The sequence below is a fragment of the Stegostoma tigrinum genome, chromosome 2 (assembly GCF_030684315.1).
Source record: "Stegostoma tigrinum isolate sSteTig4 chromosome 2, sSteTig4.hap1, whole genome shotgun sequence".
Classification (NCBI taxonomy): Eukaryota; Metazoa; Chordata; class Chondrichthyes; order Orectolobiformes; family Stegostomatidae; genus Stegostoma; species Stegostoma tigrinum.
Genome location: NC_081355.1, coordinates 31,038,892 through 31,057,556, shown reverse-complemented (window position 1 = coordinate 31,057,556; position 18,665 = coordinate 31,038,892). Strand labels below are relative to the sequence as shown.

At 38.7% G+C, this 18,665-nt stretch overlaps 1 protein-coding gene across 5 annotated transcripts in view; it reads left to right on the top strand.

Annotated features, from left to right (window-relative positions):
* The window catches only part of cdkal1 (CDK5 regulatory subunit associated protein 1-like 1), a 620,961-nt gene that overhangs the window by 238,418 nt on the left and 363,878 nt on the right, over nt 1-18,665 (top strand). For 4 of the 5 annotated variants that reach the window (XM_059653106.1, XM_048562395.2, XM_059653109.1 and 1 more), the window contains one exon: nt 851-940. The exons of the other annotated variant lie outside the window; for it this stretch is intronic. In XM_059653106.1, coding sequence (XP_059509089.1) covers nt 851-940 — 90 coding nt within the window. The remainder of the gene's footprint in view (nt 1-850; nt 941-18,665) is intronic. 5 annotated transcript variants of the gene reach the window in all.

Below are 18,665 nucleotides of genomic sequence, written 5' to 3'. Positions count from 1 at the left end.
AAAGAATGAGGCTACCAAATTATAAATATACGCATTCAGTCTATTTTATGCATTAATTCTATCCACAGACCTAGGGCAGTGTAGTTACTGCTCTTTGAAATGGCCTAGCAAGCTAGCCATTTGTATGAAATTGCAACAGGAAACTTGAATAAAACCAAATGGACAACCCAACTTTGATACATGAAGCAGAAATGTAAAAGATATACTTTACCAAGTTGCTACAGAATGCGTCTTAGTAACATTTGAAGACTGCCATCAAACTTGAGAGAGCTGTCCGACCCAGCAAAGGTCTGACATATTCATGCTAATCAGATCATACCTTGCAGCCAGTGTCCCACAATGCACCAACGTCATTGCTGAGTATGTTCTAAACTTCATTGTCTATCACATTGTCGATATTTGTTATCCAAGTAGCTCAACAGTATTACAGATGACTGAGCTGACCGAGTCCTAACTGCCAGACTAGATCTGGTGCTGAAATGAGAGAACATACTTTCGTTCTTGCAAATTAACTTCTCAAAGATGCATCTGTTATTGTTAGTGCTGTGCAGTCCTTGTAAAAATAAAGTCCCTTTTGTTCATTGTGATCATATCATGCTATGTGGCATGACCACTCTTGCTACGTTTTATAGACTCAATGGATGTATCAGTTCGAAACTGGGCATCTATGATATGCTGTGGGCCATCATGAGCACGAGCAGTAGAATTGCATACAGATATAGAGAATAGGAACAGGAGGAGGCCATTCGACCCTTTGAGCCTGCCCTGTCAGTTAGTATCATGGCTGGTCATGCTTTTCACTATGCTGTTCCCACTTTTACTCAATACTCTTTGATCCTTTTATCCCTAGGAACTATATCTACCTCCTTGAAAGCATTCAATGTTTTGGTCTTAACCACTTTGTGCTGTTACTGCTACTGCTGTTCATATGGATGTCAAGGTAATGTCCTGGAGACCTAGGGTCAAATGTTGCTGTGGCAGATGGTGGAATCTGAATTCAATAATAATCTGGAATTAAGAATCAAGGATGACCATGAATCCATTGTTGATTGTTGGGGGAAAAACTCATCTGGTTCACTAGTTCCTTTAGGGAAGGTAATTGTCATCCTTACTTGGTCTGACCTACATGTGACTCCAGACCCACAGCAGTGGTTGATTCTTAGCTGCCCCATGGGCAATCAGGGATTGGCAATAATGCTGGCCTCACCTGTGATGCCCCATGCCATGAATTAATTTTAAAAAATGAATTCCACAGCTCAGCCTCTCTGGGTGATGAAATTTCTCCTTATCTCAGCCCGAAATGTCCTCCTCCATATACTTAAACTGTGACCTCATGTTCTGGATTTCCTTGTTGTAGGGTACATCCCTCCTGCATTTAGCCTGTCTAATCCTATTAATCCTAATCTCAGGAACTAGTCTGGTAGACACAAGTACCACTGTGCCACCAAGTTTACTGGGCTTGCCATGCCAGTGGATCAGGACCTGGCGTGGCCACACAGTCATTATGAGGTATCTCCAAGGTTTTGCACAGACTGATTGGCATGATTGGACACTGGTACATTGACTTGTAGTTTTGGAAGTCACTGCCATGCAGAGATCTCAGCAGTTCACACAGCAAAAAATAACTCAGAAGGAATATTGCTTGGCGTACCTCTCACTCTTCAGTACTTTGGAAGAGGTACTGCAAAGGTTCAGTGGGTTAGTTCTTAGGATGATAGGGTTGTCATATGATGAAAATCTGTTTGAATTATATCTCTGTTCTCTTGAGTTTGGGAAGATGAGAGATTAGTTTATTTATACTGTATTCTGAAGTGGCTTGATGAAGTAGAGATGAGAGGTTTTTCCCTGGCTAGGGCATCTTAAAAAAAAAGAGAGCAGGGAGTTATTCTAAGATCCTCAAAAAAACTCTTCACTCAATGGATTAGGAATCTTTTGAACTCCTCCATCCTAGAACATGATGTCTGTGTCATAGATGAATATGTTTACGCCAGGATAGATAAATGTTTGCAGTCTGAGGGCATCAATAGCAATTGGGAACAAATGGTAAAATTTGGTTGAGGCCAAAAATGATTTGGGTGAATGGCAGAAAAGACTGAAAACAATGTATGGTGCATTACTATTTTTTAAAATGTTCTTACATGACAGTCACTCAGTAATACTCATTTTGGATTTTGGACGGATTCCAAGCTTCAGACCTCATTACATATGTTGTCCATGCGTGGATAGAAGTGCCACATTTCAGAAATAAGATGCTTTTCTATCTGCTTGTCTATCTTTGGCACCAAGAGATCATTTGACTAAGCCTGGCTTCAAGGAGCCAAATTTATTTGCCAAATTCAAGTCAATGAAGAAAAGGCAGGGATCTTCACGAGTTGGAGTCACAGGTTGTAGGCTGTTGATAACCAATCATCTCATTCCTAGAACATTGACCTAGATCCATCCACCATGAGCTGCTACTTCAATGAGCTTTTCCTCCAAAAGAGTGTGGGAACCACACCCCCCCTGCCCCTAGAAGTGGTCACTCACCATCCTGACTTGGAAATGTACTTGCCGTTCCTTCACTGTCACTGGGCCAAAATCCTCATATTCCCTCCCTACTACCATTTTGGGGTAACCCACAGCAGTGGTTCAAGAAAGCAGCTCACCACCATCACCTTCTCAAGGGCAACTAGGGATGGGCAAGAAATGCCACTAGTGACACACTCAAATGAATAGAGAATAAAAAAAGAGAATATTGAGTAATTCCCATACTTGGGGCAACCACCTCTCTCAAAAGGCCACCGAAGGCAAGGAGATCCAACACAAGATTAATTATGCCAGTATGGAGCTGGAGAAGCACAACATGCCAGGCAGCGTCTGCCTCTGATGCTGCCCAGCCTGCTGTGCTTGTCTAGCTGTATATTGTGTTATCTTTGACTCCAGCATCTACAGTTCTTGCTATCTCTTAATTATGCAGTTCAAGTTTACAAACTCTAGTAAACAAGTTATTGACATCAAAGACAAGTCAACAGAAGTCACCATGTATAATAAACACAGTTGAGGCTATTTTACACCATCAACCTGCATTCAGAAATGCTCAGAGTTGTTTAGTAAGTACGAAATAGGGGACAGTCATTTGCTGGTACCTTTCTTAGCATAATACTCTGACCAATCACGGTCAACCTGTCTTGTTTAAAAGTTAGATAAATTCCAGCAGTTAACATCAAAGGTAATTAACTGGTTCATTCTCCATGACAATGCCTCGATCTGTCAGAGTCCACTTGTAGACCCTCTGGAATCCACAGTGTGTTCTAGCATGTTGTTCTGATGAATGTAAGAAGCAAAGCGGTATCAAAGTGATCTCTTCATATGAAGACTTGGTCAGAAGGACAAACTGCAGTAACATGTTTTTTTAAAATCCTTGAAAGTGGGAAACTGAGAGGTAAAAGCTGTGTAAATCAATATACATATTACAAATTGTGACTTTGTGTGCCATTATCTAAGTTGTTAATAAATAATGTGAATAATTGAGGCCATAACACAGATGGGGCCACCGCTAGTTACATGCTACCGATTTGAGTCCGTACTTCCTATTAACCTTACTTTGCATTTTCTGCCACACGACCAATTTTTCAATCATGTTAGTAAGTTACCCCTCAGTTCTTTGGTCTTCTCCTTTAGTTAATACTCTTTTATGTGAGACTTTGTCACATGACTTCTGGAAGTCCAAATAAACAACATCGGAAGACATTGCCCTGCCTGGTATTTTAGTCACCTCTTCAGAAAATTCAATGAAATCTGTCCGGCATAACCTGCATGCCATGAATCTATGCTGTCAGGTTTCCAAGAAATATTAGCTAAATCATGGGAGTTGTGCGAAAAGAAATTGAAAATTGCACAAAAACAATGAAAGCTAGAACAGATAATAATGCTAAAGCTTGAAATTTTGTTATTAAGGAGGTGGTGTTAGTATAGTATCTATTTCTGACCAGCACTGGAAAGCAGGGCACAAAGGACCTTATCAAATCACAAAGAAACTCACTGGTGTGAATTTATGTAACAGTACTTAAGACACATGTTAAAATCTGCGAATGTGTCATGTTAATATGGCAAAGTGATATTATGACAGGGAGGATAATCAAAAGAAGAGCGTCTTTACAGTGGTGAAAGCAGTAGAAAATGACACAAAAATATCAGAGTGATTCAGAATGAATAAGAGATTGAAAATTCTAAAACTGATCCTCCAGTCATCAGATTGAATCATGTGGGTGTTCTTAAAATGTTTGTTCTCTTATTATGCTGGCTTCCAGAAAATTATTAAGGTGACTTGGGATAGCTAATACAGACTGCTCAGTTGATTCAGATAAATAGATCAGGGAAAATACCGGTTGTAGCTCATGTTTTGTAAAACTGAAAGTAATGGGAAGAGTCGTCATAGTTTTTGGAAAGAGAAATTGTGTTAAACCAATTTATTGGAGTTCTGTGAGGAATAATGTGTTGTCGTCCAGGGGCAACTGTAGACATACTTCCAAGAAGATAGTTGATGTGATGCCACATAAGAGGTTATTATATAGAATAGAAATAAGTGAAAGGAAGATGCAGTGACACTCCCTGTCTGTTAAAACATTGAGAGTGAAAGGAAGACCTGGTGACAGAGTATCACTTTTTGGAATTGATTCTTTCTTGTTTATAGGGAAGAAATTTGTTTGGGCAGTTGTGGTAAGTGGTTAAGGTCCATGCTATTCTGAAGGTTTAAAATAATGAAGGAACTGGTGGCAGTGTTGATACAATATATAAAAATGGAAATAAACATTAGAATAAATGATTAGTTAATTGAAGGAAAAGGAAGTAAGGACAGGTCATGGATTTCCGTGAGATTCGGGTAATACACACTTGCAGTATGTGTTTGTAGATAAAGTAGCTTTAGCTCAGAGTTTATGAGCTGGACACTGAACTACAAACACTTTGACAAATCAGGGAGATAGAATGACAGCTGGATATTTTCTACTACATCCCGTAAGGGTGGAGTCTTCTGATTCAGTTAATAGTCAGGGAAAGGGGGGTCTGATTGTGAGTGAGGGCAGTTAAGGGACCCAGAGGGCAAGAATGAAGGAGCTTGTGGCCTTGTAGCCACCCTGCTTATTTGGATGAGTGTGAGGGGAGCACATGAATAATCTAACCAGCATGGTGCCATAGTACAAGAATTAATTCAAGTGGGATGGTGCAAAAAGGAATGTAGTGGTTTTTGATGCAAATCTGTAGATGTTGGTGCAGTTTTCTTATAGGAACATGAGATGGAGATAAAATGGCCAATTTGTAGCTTCTCTAAAGCTGAATTCTTGCCATCAGAAATCTTAATCTGTGGAAATTAGACTTGGATGTTGGCTGTATAACATTTTGAAGTCTACATATCCATTAACTCTACAGAGACTTTTATTTGTATGAAGCATTATTCCCTAACTTGCCTAGTGAAATTTAATTACACAAGACTAAAACTGCAAAGCTCTTGATAATACACAAGATTGGAAAAATGAATCAAAATTATTCTGCACTTGAATACATAATATTGCAAGCTTCTGTTGCTACTGGGAAATGTGTTACCCTTTCTGGTATCTGTGCTGTATTAACAATAACAGCTGCATTTATTTAGTGACTTTGGTGTAGTAACATGTCCCAAAGTATTTCACAGCAGGATTGTTAAACAAAATTTGATAACAAGTGATGTTGAGATAGTAGAAAAGCCTAAAGGTTTGGTTCATGATGTTAGCGTTCAAAAATTAAGATGTTAAAGACGTAAAAAGACTTTTTGAGAGTGAATGCCAAAGCTTATTACCTTGGGTAACTCAAAGCATAGCAGCATAATTGTGGAGCAATAAAAATCAAGAATTGGAGGAATGCAGAGATTTTTGAAGATTATAGGGCTAGAAGAACTTGTTGAGATGGGAAGTGGAGAGATAGTGAAAGGATTTTAAAATTAGAAGAGTGATTTTAAAACTAAGGCATTGCTGGTCAATGACCCAGTTTGGGTCAGCAAGCATAGGGTTGAAGGCTGAACAGGTTTAGCACAAAATAAGATATAGACAACACAGTTTTGGGCTAGCTTAAGTTTAAGGAGAGAGCAATTTGAGACAGTTGCCACATATGCATTGGAATAGTCAAAGGTCTGGGTGAAGATTCAAGTAGATTGAGGTACCTGCAGATACAGGTGATTTATGGACCTGGAAAGCATATGTGTTTGAAAGCTCAGTTCAGTCATGGTTGTCAATGGTCAGCATCATCCTTAAACAATGACTTGGGAATCAAGTTTGTGATGGGATTCAAAGACAATGACTGCTTTCACCTGATATTTAATTGGAGGAAATTTCAGCTGGTCCAATACTGGATGTCAGGCAGGCAGCATGCCAAGTGAAGGGTTTGAAAGAGATTTTTGAGGCGATAACTTGAAGCTGGATCCCTTCAGCATAGTATGGGGCCTATTGTGTTTTCAGATGTTAAAAATTCTGATTTTTGAGTTACGTCTAACTCTACATGTGCCAAAAGGGAAATAAACTTATTAGACCATAATATAATCAATCAACTTCACCTATGTTGGGAGGGATTGGCTGCCAAAAACTCTTCAGTGTCCCCCTACCATATCTTACAGATGAAAGTGAACATACCTCACTGAATCTATTTCCTTTGATGATTGGTTAAAAATATTTCATCTGCAAACTAATGTCATGTTTCATAGAGCTAATTCACACACCAGTGCACCAGCTGTTACAAATCAGTCGAAGTGCTCCATAGAACGCTCTTGTTTTATCAATTTTATGTAATCCTTTAGCTGTTAAAATTTTAACCTTCATTATACATTTGATGAAACCTTTTCTTCCTCGGATTCGCGACTTCTGCCTTCAGAATTCTCAAACCTTTTCTCTTGAAAGGGTCTTAGCTCCCCAGTTTGCTCTTTGGTATATCAAATCTCATGTGAAACACTTCAGAACTGCTTCTTCCCAAAAGAGTCTGTACAAATACTACCACCTGTTTACTTCTTAACAAATGGTGATTATGATTTTTACAACAGAAATTTGAAGTATACAAGCTCAATAATAATCTTTTAAAAAATTACAGGATAGAGGACTTGGAGAAGACTTATGTTAATTGCAAGAACCCTCAAGTTTTAAAATCATAGAATCCCTACAGTGTGGAAGTAGGCCGTTCAGCCCATCAAGTCCACACTGCTCGTCCAAAGAGTATCCCACACAGACCCACCTCCTACCCTATCCCTGTAACTCTGTATTTGCCATGGCTAATCCACCTAGCTTGTGCATCCCTGGACAGTGTGGGCATAAAGCTCAGAATCTGCATGTTGAGCACAATAACAATGATCCTGCAATGAGAAACAACATGTTATTTTTGGCTAATATTATCAATTTGGCTCCGAGTAGTGGGCATAAGTAAAATGGTGCCGTGATCTGAATAGGCTGGTGCAGTGAGTCAGCTTTGAAAATCTATTGCTTTGATGCACAAGTTCTGTGCACTGTATTAATATAAGATTGTGTTGTGTTGTTGGAGGACCATACTGTATATTTAGATATTTCAAAGTGCTGTGACTTACTGTAACTATTTTGTGAAAGCAACCTGATTATTCATGGAGGCCACACTGTATTTAAATGTTCTCCCTAATCATCATCCTTGTAAGGTTTGTCAGGCAAGTTGGTGTGTGATGGAATCCTGTCCACATTGCTAATTCAGAGTCATAGAGTTATACAGCATGGAAACAAATTCTAATCTTTTGATATAATCTTGGATCTTGAGTTACCTCATTGCAACAATGATTGGATTTCAAAATATCTGATATGTTAAAAGATGCATTCGAATGTTAATTGGTCATGCAAAGCACTGTGTGGATGCAAATCTTTCTTTTGCCTAACTCAAGAAAAGGTACCATATTATTACCACATGAAATAAATTGAGTATTCAGTTCAATTTCAGACTGTGTTGTAAAATTAATTCTTTGTTGCTCCATTTATTCTGTGTTTGCATAAATGCAAATTGGAGGTGGCGGCATTATTATTCAGCATTTAGTTCTTAATACTGCATTTCCTCTTTTTTTTAAGAAAATGCATTAGGCCATTATGGTTTTTTCATTCACAGTCCTAAGATTTTACTACAGTAATTCACTTCAGAAGGACAATAAGATTATCAAAATAAACAACCATGAAGACCTTCCTTTTAACATTCGGAAATCCTAATACAATGTGCTTTGGATCCTTGGAGGCTTCATCAAGAAGGCAATTAATAAAGGAGATAATAAAATGTGAGGCTGGATGAACACAGCAGGCCAAGCAGCATCTCAGGAGCACAAAAGCTGACGTTTCGGGCCTAGACCCTTCATCAGAGAGGGGGATGGGGGGAGGGAACTGGAATAAATAGGGAGAGAGGGGGAGGCGGACCGAAGATGGAGAGTAAAGAAGATAGGTGGAGAGAGTGTAGGTGGGGAGGTAGGGAGGGGATAGGTCAGTCCAGGGAAGACGGACAGGTCTTCCCTGGACTGACCTATCCCCTCCCTACCTCCCCACCTACACTCTCTCCACCTATCTTCTTTACTCTCCATCTTCGGTCCGCCTCCCCCTCTCTCCCTATTTATTCCAGTTCCCTCCCCCCATCCCCCTCTCTGATGAAGGGTCTAGGCCCGAAACGTCAGCTTTTGTGCTCCTGAGATGCTGCTTGGCCTTCTGTGTTCATCCAGCCTCACATTTTATTATCTTGGAATCTCCAGCATCTGCAGTCCCCATTATCTCCAATTAATAAAGGAGTATGTGCAAGAGTATTGATTTGCATGGGTGGGAGAGTGACAGTTATCTCCGATTTCTTTATCATTGCTGAGCAACTTGTTTTGCAAACCTTACAAGGTGGATGACAAGGGTGAACTGTTAATTACAGTGCTGTAGCCTCCATGAATAAATAGGTTGTTTCTACCAAGTGTAGCAATCTTATAAGGTTTTGTAAACTGTCTTCACAAGAAAAGTGGCATAAGTAGAAAGAAGTTAGTTGGGGAGATGAAAATCCCATAGTTCTTCCTCATTTGATCATTTTGTGGTCTCAGTATTTTTGGAAAAGCAAATGGTTGCCTTAGAAGCAGTTCAGAGAGGGTCAGTCATTCATGGGGCTGGGGGCTCATTTTATCAAGAAAGTTTGAGCAGATTTGTCCTATATCCAATACAATTCAGAAAAATAAGAGATGTTCTTATTGAAATGTATAACAACTTGAGAGGACTGGACCTGGTCGTGACAAAGGGATGTTTCCACTTGTAGGCAGAATAAAACTGGCAAACATTGTCCCTTTCAAGACGCAAAGATTCTCTCAAAGGGTTGTTTGAGTATAGTGTTTGCTTTCTCAGAGGGTAGTGGAGGCTGGTTTTTTAAACTTATTCAAGGCTTAGTAAACCCTGCGGCTGAGACAAATAGACAAGAGAGTCAAAAGTTTTGTCATGCAGACAGTATGGTGGAGAGGAGGCCACAACCAGAATAGCAGAGCAAAAAAGGGCAAAATAGCTTATTCCTGCTCTGCTGTTCCTATGAATGGGAAGTTTCATAGGCTTAAAAAGTCTAAAAATCACTTAGAAGTCTAAATATCATCAATTTCAGGTAAATATTATGTCTGAGTGGAATATTTCCAGTTACTTAGTTTTGTGCCAACAGCTTTTAATAGCAGAATAACGTTGCTTGTCATTTTAATAAATCAGCTTACATTATATATGGTGCCCTTATGTCTTGGTTGATATTGAAAGAAGTGTAGTAGTGTTGATAAAGCACTTTTTTTTGAGGTGGCTGAAACGAATCATTAAACTACTGCTTACTGTGCCTGCATATTGAAGCAGATGGGATGTTTTGACTGATCGACAGTCAAAGATTAAATGCTTTGACTGAGAAAATGATATTTCCAGTAAGGAGATTCATAATCTGTGTTACTTCATAAATGTAGAAGTTTTATAAAAGAAAATTTCACAGTACATTCAATGTATCTTGATTTCTAAAAAATCTTCAACTATTCAAGCACAACTGAGTTTTTTCGCCTAATTGATGTAGTAAATGTGCACAATGTGATTGCACAACTATTATGCATAATAGTTGCGCATATTCTGTCAAGAAATAAAACACTTTGATCAAGATTTCTAAGAGCTGTTTGTGTATAAATAACGAACCAAGTCTCACATTTGACCAAAGTGAATTGCTGTCACTTAACTAGAACATAATTTTAAACATTAATGTAGAACCAAAGGAACTGCGGATGCTGTAAATCAGGATCAAAAACAAAGTTGCTGGAAAAGCTCAGCAGATCTGTCGGCATCTGTGGAGGATAAAACAGAGTTAACGTTTCGGGTCCGGTGACCCTTCGTCAGAACTGCTGAGCTTTTCCAGCAACTTTGTTTTTGTTCCTTAAATATTAATGTCTCTTCTGGGTTTTCCATTATTACTGTGTAAATCTGACAGCAACTTCTGACATCTGGGCAGCACAGTGGCTCAGTGGTTAGCATTGCTACCTCACATCTGCGTGGGTCTCCACTGGGAGCTCTAGTCTCCTCCCATAGTCCACAGGTGTGCAGGTTAAGTGGATTATCCATGCTAAATTGCCAATAGTATTCAGGGATGTGTATGCTAGATGGATTAGCCATGGGAAATGCAAGGTCACAGGGATAGGGTGGGGGAGTGGTGAGACTGGGTTGGATGTTCTTTGTCAGTGTGGGTTTCTGTGATCTGTATGTTCACAGTAAAGCATGAAATCTATAATTTATTGACAGTGATTCTGTACAGAGAGTACACTGCTGAAGTCATTGATTAGAAGTCATCGAATTGATGTGCATTTGTGACTTTATGTGATTAGTTACTTCAAAAATCTGTAAAATTGTTATGCCTATTGATGTTTAATTGGGTCTTTAATAATGTATTAAGACATAATTACTTTGAAACAACCCTGCTGGTTTTGATAAATTAATTAAATATTTGTAGAACTTTGGATCTTCCATTCTTTGAGGGAAAAAAGTACACTGTTATTTCATTTTCTGTTTTCATACATGTATATGCCCTCATCTTAAAATGGAAATAACTGGAGAACTCAGCAATTTTGCTGGTATTTGTAGAGAGAAAATAGAGTTCACTTTAGAGTCTTATGTCCCTTTTTCAGCAGAAGCCAATGAGCTGCTTTCTCAGTTTTCTTGTGGCACATAGCACCCTTTTGCTTTCCTGTTAGTGGCTGTGGCGTGTATAAGGAGGTTAGAATTTTAACTAATAGAGTTATATGTCAGCAGTGGTTACTTGTAGCCAGAATCCATTTAGTTATAATAATTCTTGTTAAGGACAGAAACTTGGCCAGTTTTCTCTGTCAACCTGAGTCAAAAATATAAGACTAATTGGGGAATTCATAATTTTTAGAATGTTTAACTTTTGTGGTGATTCCAGGAACAGTTGGGCTGGATTTCCAGACACTATCCCAGAGTGATGGAGCAGTGTTTGCCTTGGTTTGTAAGTGTTATGAATCCAGTGTTTATTGAATATATTTATGTGCATGTTCCAAGAGTGATTAACAGCAGATGATACCAATTGGACAAACATTTGGGCATATTTGGGACCTTGTGGTGCATGTTACTGCCCCTATCTCTAGGTCAGAGTTCTGGGTTCAGTTTTCATCTGCCATGAAAGTGTGTCATAACATTGCCAAATAGATTGATTAAACCAGTACTTTTTTTCAAATGAAGTAGCCAGTTTCCACTTTGGAAGAGTTGGTCAATATAATGTAGTCTGTACTCATACTGTCCTGGACATTGTGAAAAGATCTATCTGGATGGTTTGCTGCAGATAGACATTTGTCTGTCTCAACTAGTTAATGCAAAGTAGCATCATTGAAGCTAGATATTAACATTAGCTATGGTGAAATCCATTCCAGTGAACTCAGCAGATCTTAATGGTCTGCTTTCTTCAAGGCGATTGCAAAAGTGATTCTTGTGATCACAAGATGTAGGTTTTTAATACAAGGCCATGTTCTTTACTTTCCCTTGAGTAGCATTGGGATGAGTTTATTATAATAAATGTGAGTAAAGAAATTTGCTATAACTAAGTTATATGGCTTTGAGTTCCCTCGTGACTTCCATTTCTAGTCAGGTCAGAATCAAAAGTTGTGCTACAAGTCACTGTGATTTTCATAATCTGCCATGTTCATGATCTTTTACTCTACTCTGGTTTCAAAGTTAATTCATCTGCAGCAATTTTTGACCAAAAAGCTGGCTTTCTCTCAGAAAGACACATTTGTTATGATTGAAACAATTGGGGGATGGGGTGGTGTTTATCTCAATAAATGTTTAACACATCTGGGTGTATTTTTCTAATTGCCTTTCTAGCAAAAAGATACATATGATTGGATTATTAGTATGTTTACCTGCAATTGTTATCAGCTGTTAAATTGCAGTTAAACTCCATATATTAAAATGCAGACATAATGTGGAGGAGGAGACGCCGGACTTGAAAGAGGTATTAGGGAAATTTTATTTCTATCTCGTGGCATGTTAGATGCAGGGAGGGAATTTAATCAGGATGGAGGATGACATTTGAACACGCCCTCCCCCCTCTAAAATTAAATCCACCAATTGAGGCCATTAATTGGTACTTGAAGACTTCAGCAACCGCACTAATATTACCTCTCTGGCAGGCCTGTTGCCGGTGCGAGAACACAACAAACAAATCTTTGCTGGCTGCCTGTGGTCTCCCAGTGATTGGTGGTTTCTTGCTCAAAAGGCATTCTGTGTGATTGAGGGACATGGCAATAGAAAAGATGTTCCTGTTGAGTGCCACCCCCTGCCCTCCTCTGCATTAACTGTTGCCCTAAAATTTTGCAATTGTTTTTTCAGTTCCAGTACCCAAATTGGTCATATAACTGTGGTCTCAGTGCTACTCATTTTGGAATGCCATTCTCCATTATTATCAGTCTGACTAACTACATTTGTCCAGTATTATCTGTTCTCAGTTTTGAAACCAAGCTGGTATTTCATTCCACTATTTGTTCCATGGCTTCACATGTTCTGACTTTAGCCATGAGAATGTTTTGCAGTAACCCAGCGATGACCTCTAGAAAATCCAAAGTATTGAATCGCATTCATTCCCTTCTCGACTTTTTCCAATAGCTTTTCAAAAGTGACTTATAACATCAGTTAAACAGGATTTTTTGTTTTTAAATCTATGTTGACTATTCTTCATTATAGTTTCAATTTCGAGTATTTAATCTGTTAATCTTCCAGTAAACACTTTGTTGCCTGCCTGATGTTGAGCAATCTAATTTTTAGTTCTCTGCACTTGTTCTAACACCTTTTTAAAACAAAGGTATCACATCAGCTGACCGCCAGTGTTTTGGACATTTTCCTCATTTGTAATACATTTGAAATGTTTGAGAAGATTTGTATTTCTCTATATCAGTAATAATTTTTTTCCCAAGTTTGATTTGTTTATAAAAGATTTTTCTCTCTCCTGTCTTAAATGTCTTTATTCTTTGATCTCTTCTTCTGACGTTATGTCCATTGTGTTTATCTTCCTGCTAAATAGAGTCCAAGTAATTATTTATTTTTTGTGCTTTTTGCCTGTGTGATTATCCTGTATATTCTTCACTCACCTGACCTTTACGCCAATGGTCCTTTCAATACTCATGAATCTTTTTAGTATTATTAGCATTTTTAGTATTATTAGCATTTTTAGTATTATTAGCATTTTTAGTATTATTAGCATTTTTAGTATTATTCTTATATTCTTGGATTATTTAGTTTTGTAACTACACTTCCCCTCAATTCTCTTTTGACTTCTTTCAAAACATTAGCTGTATTTCTACTTAAAGTATGCTTTATTTATTTCATGGTTTCCCTTATTTCTTTATCATTGAAAATGCTATTAGCAGGTTTGCTCTTTTTAAGGACAGTTATTACAGCATGAAGCAATAGTCTAACATTAATTCAAATAGATTTACCTTAGCATATGAGTTTAATGAATTAAATGCTGTCCACTGATTTTCCTTTTACAAAAGCATGAATGCATTGAGTATCGGAGTTGGGAGGACATGCTGTGACTGAATGTGACATTGATTAGGCCAGTTTTGGAATATTGTATTCAATTCTGGTCTCTCTGCTATGGGAAGGATGTTGTGAAACTTGAAATTGTTCAGTAAAGATTTACAAGTATGTTGGCAGGGTTGTAGGGTTTGAGCTATAGGAGGAGGCTAAATGGCTGGTGCTATTTTCCCTGTAGTGTTGGAGGCTGAGGCATGATCTTGTAGAAGTTTTTAAATCATGAGGAGCATGGATAGGGTGAATTATCAAGGTCTTTATCCCAGGGTAGGGGAATTCAAAACAAGAGGGCATAGGCTTAAGGTGAGAGGGGAAAGATTTAAAAGGGATCTAAGGGGCACCTTTTTCATGCAGAGGGTCCTATGTATATGGAATAAACTGCCAGAGGAAGTGGTAGAGACTGGTACAATTGCAACTTTTAAAAGCCACTTGGATGGGTACATGAATAGGAATGGTTTAAAGGGGTATGAACCAAATGCTGGCAAATGGGACTGGAGTGATTTAGGGTATCTGGTTGGCATGAATGAGTTAGACCGAAGGGCCTGTTTCCGTGCTGTATATCTCTATGACTTTGTGTGCTGATGAGCAAATCCATTCATCTCTTTGATTCATGAAAGGAACTATAATCCCTATTACAAATTTGGTTGATTCCCCAATGATTCATGCACTTTTTCCTCTTCATTCCAGAAGTACACTACTGTTCTCACTTCCAATGGCAACTTCCCTGACATCATTATTCCCTCTTGTTGGTCACCTTATCACCTTACACAGACTGAGTTTTGCAGCAAAGTTATCTAGAATTCAACTTGCTTGGCCAGGATTGAGCCACTTTTGGTGATGGATATTGAAACCTCCATTTAGAGTATATTCTGTGCCCTTGTCATTCTCAGTGTTTTTTCAAAATGGTGTTCAACTTGATGGATAACAAAGTATGTAGTTGGATGAACACAGCAGGCCAAGCAGCATCTCAAGAGCACAAAAACTGACGTTTCGGGCCTAGGCCCTTCATCAGAGAGGCCCGAAACGTCAGCTTTTGTGCTCCTGAGATGCTGCTTGGCCTGCTGTGTTCATCCAGCTACACACTTTGTTATCTTGGATTCTCCAGCATCTGCAGTTCCCATGATCTCTGATTTAAACTTGATGGAGTACTGTTTGATCAGCTGAGGAGTTTGGGGGAGGTGGTGCAGTTTGGTAGGTGGTAACCAGCATCAGGTTTATTTGCCCTTGTTTGACTTAGTGTGGTAAGATTTCATGAGGTTTGGAATCAATATTAACAAGTCCCAGGAGAGCTTCTTCATAACTGTTTACTGCAAGTGATGATCTGTCCTGCTGTTAGGGCAGGACATACTTGGGGCTATTGGTGCCTGGACCATTCTCTGAAAATTATCATTCCATTGGTATGACTGTCAGTTTGTTGCTTCATTTGTGTGGGGTAACCCTTCCTAATTTCAGCACAAACCTCCAGAAGATTGTAAGAAGGACTTCACATGGTGAACAAGGATGGGTTTGCTGCCTTTGTCAATGTTGGATGGCTTTTTATTTCTTTCTTTGGACTTTGTAACGAGTGCCTTGTTAGACTATTTCAAAGGGGATTAAGGCCAACTGAAAAGCCGTGAGTCTTGACTGCAGACCTAGTAAGGACAGCATATTTCCTTTCTAAAGGAAATCTTTGAGCCAGTTGGGTGTTTACCAGAATCATCAATGGCATCATATATCTAGAGCAATAACCTAGATCTTTGGATTACTAGTTCAGTGATATTTCCACTGTACCCGTACACCCCCAAATTCTGCTCCAGTTTACCTGTTCATAGTATTTACAACTCATTTTTTCTAAAATTGTTCTTTTGAAAATTCCTAAGTAATATCACTTAAAGAAAATAAAACACATTTGTCATTCCATTTCTTAAATCCTAGATGAATTGGAATAAATACATATATTTATCAATTTTTTTAAATGCACAAAGTGATACTATTTTCAGATAGTGTATGACCAAGGCAGGCCATCACTTTCGTCCCATTACTCTATCAGTCACAACTTAAAACAAAAATAGCTTTTCCAGTTTGCAAGGTGGTCAGTTAAATGTCTGATCCAAGTTTGCTGGATACCTTAGAAGTGCTGGTTTTCTCGTGTATTTGCTACCCATATTCTTCTTGCTGGTAGTGCTCGTGGGTTTGGAAAGTGATGTCTAAGGAGCCTTGGTGAATTTCTGCAGTGCATCTTGTAGATAGTGTATGCCGTTGCCACTGGGGGTCACTGGTGGAGAGAGTAGATGTTCGTGAATGCAGTGCCAATCAAGTGGCTGCTTTGTTTTAGATGCTATCGATCTTCATAAGTGCTTTTGGAGCCGCATTAACCCAGTGGGAAGTATTCTACTACATTCCTGACTTGTGCCTTTGTCAGGAGGTGAATTACTTACCAGGCTTCCCTCCGTTTATACCACGAATACTAGGACTCACTAGAAGTTGGTCAGTGCTCATAAACTGCCCCAGCAGGGTTGATGGCAAAGCAAGTTATCGTTGTTATGTGATTTCCAAGACAGCATCTTTAAAAAAATTCAAATGTTCACAATGACCTTTCAGTGTTCTCTTGTAACACTTTTAAGGAAACCACCAAATAAATTTACAAACTTTGAAACAAATTTAGTTTTTCACAATCCTTCAAAACCTAGTCATCCAAACAATATTCAGCATAAAGAAACCTGGTAACAGTAGTTGTAATGATTTTCACTTTTGATGGACAGTACTTTCAAGTTAATTAAGTGGAAAGTGAGAATGAACCCAGATGTTAAATGATATACGGCCTGAATCTGAATACTATCATTCAGTATTTAGTGATTATGATTAATAATTGTTAAATATTTTTTACATCCTTTCATTGTGCATATCAGGATACATGACATATCTGTTCTTATCTAAAACATGAGCATTGTAAAGGTGGCTCTTAAAACGTTATTTCAGTATGTAACTGGTATTGGTAGCAGAACTTATGTTGCTTTCTGTATTCTATTACTTGAGATTCTGCAGTTCATCTCCAAATGATGTGCACCTGGATTTAATTTAAATCGGTTGTTTGTGTGATATTCATTCCTCCATTTGCTTTTCATTTAAATATCCACTGCCATTAGATTTTTAAAAAAAAGCACGCTATTTGTTTGAGCATACTCAACGTTCATTTTCGAAACACTCCAGATAATTTCATGAAACTTCAGCTGGAGTGAACAGGAACCTTAACACGTTTACCCTCGAACATTAGGCACTGTACAGGACTGCAACTCTAGTCAGTATTGAATTCTTGACATTGTTGTGTACGCAGCAGAACAGAAGTTCAGCCTCTAGTTAGAGAGCAGAGCAAATACATATTGTTTATAGTCATCCAAGTTCATGTTGCATCTTTTTCTGTTGAAATTTATAAATGTGATGTACAATGACTACTGGAAAAATCGTTGCATAAGGCCTTTAACCTTTTCTCTTGTTCTTCTGGTGTGTGTGCAGTGAAAGTAATTTTGATTAAATTAGGATTACTCAGGTTTGACTTGACAAGTAATGTGCTTTTGTCCATAATTTGTGTCAGCTGAGACCATGTACTGAGATAATGGGAACTGCAGAAGAAGAATCCAAGATAACAAAGTGTGGAGCTGGATGAACACAGCAGGCCAAGCAGTATCTCAGGAGTTCAAAAGCTGACGTTTCGGGCCTAGACCCTTTATTAGAGAGGGGCTCTGATGAAGGGACTAGGCCCGAAATGTCAGCTTTTGTGCTCCTGAGATGCTGCTTGGCCTGCTGTGTTCATCCAGCTCCACACTTTGTTATCTCAGACCATGTACTGAGTTTGGTTTAGTACATGGCATCCATTCTTAATTTCTGATTGCCAGTTACATTTACTACTTTTGTTGTCATACTGTATTCGGGGATAAACTAGAAAGAATGAGGCTTGTTTATGTGGACTAGATTGCCTTTGTTTTAGGTTTCAAAAAAAAACCTGTATCATTTGACAGAATTGACATATTAGCCAACCACATATTATGCCTTCCCAACTGAGCATTTGAGAGTTATTAGCTTTTAAACCTTTGATTTGTGGCACTCCATGTTTGTGATCTGTTAATTTTGAACGAAGAATGTTGACATTAAGTATTTAGTCAGCACCTTTTCAAACTTAAATCTAAGCAAAATATTGCAGATACTGGAGAAACTCAACAGGTCTGGCATCATCTGTGGAGCAAGAAATTGAGTTAACAATTCAAGTCTAATGATTGTTCTGCGGAACTTTTGAAACTTACATTTATTTATGACTGGACTAAAGGTTAATTCCATATCTATAAAACTGACACCATACACACAATGAACCTGTTTTTTGTCCTTGGAGTGGTATAGTGGCTCAGTGGTTAGCGCTATTGCCTCACAGCATGAGGGACCTGGGTTTGGTTCCACTCTTGGGTGACTGTCCATGTGGAATTTGCCTATTCTCCCTGTGTCTATGTGGGTTTCCTCCGCGTGCTCCGGTTTCCTCCCACACTTGAAAGATGTGCAGGTTAGGTGGATTAGCCATGTGAAATGCAGGGTTGCAGGGATAAGGGTAGGGGGCATAGGTCTGGGTGGGATGCT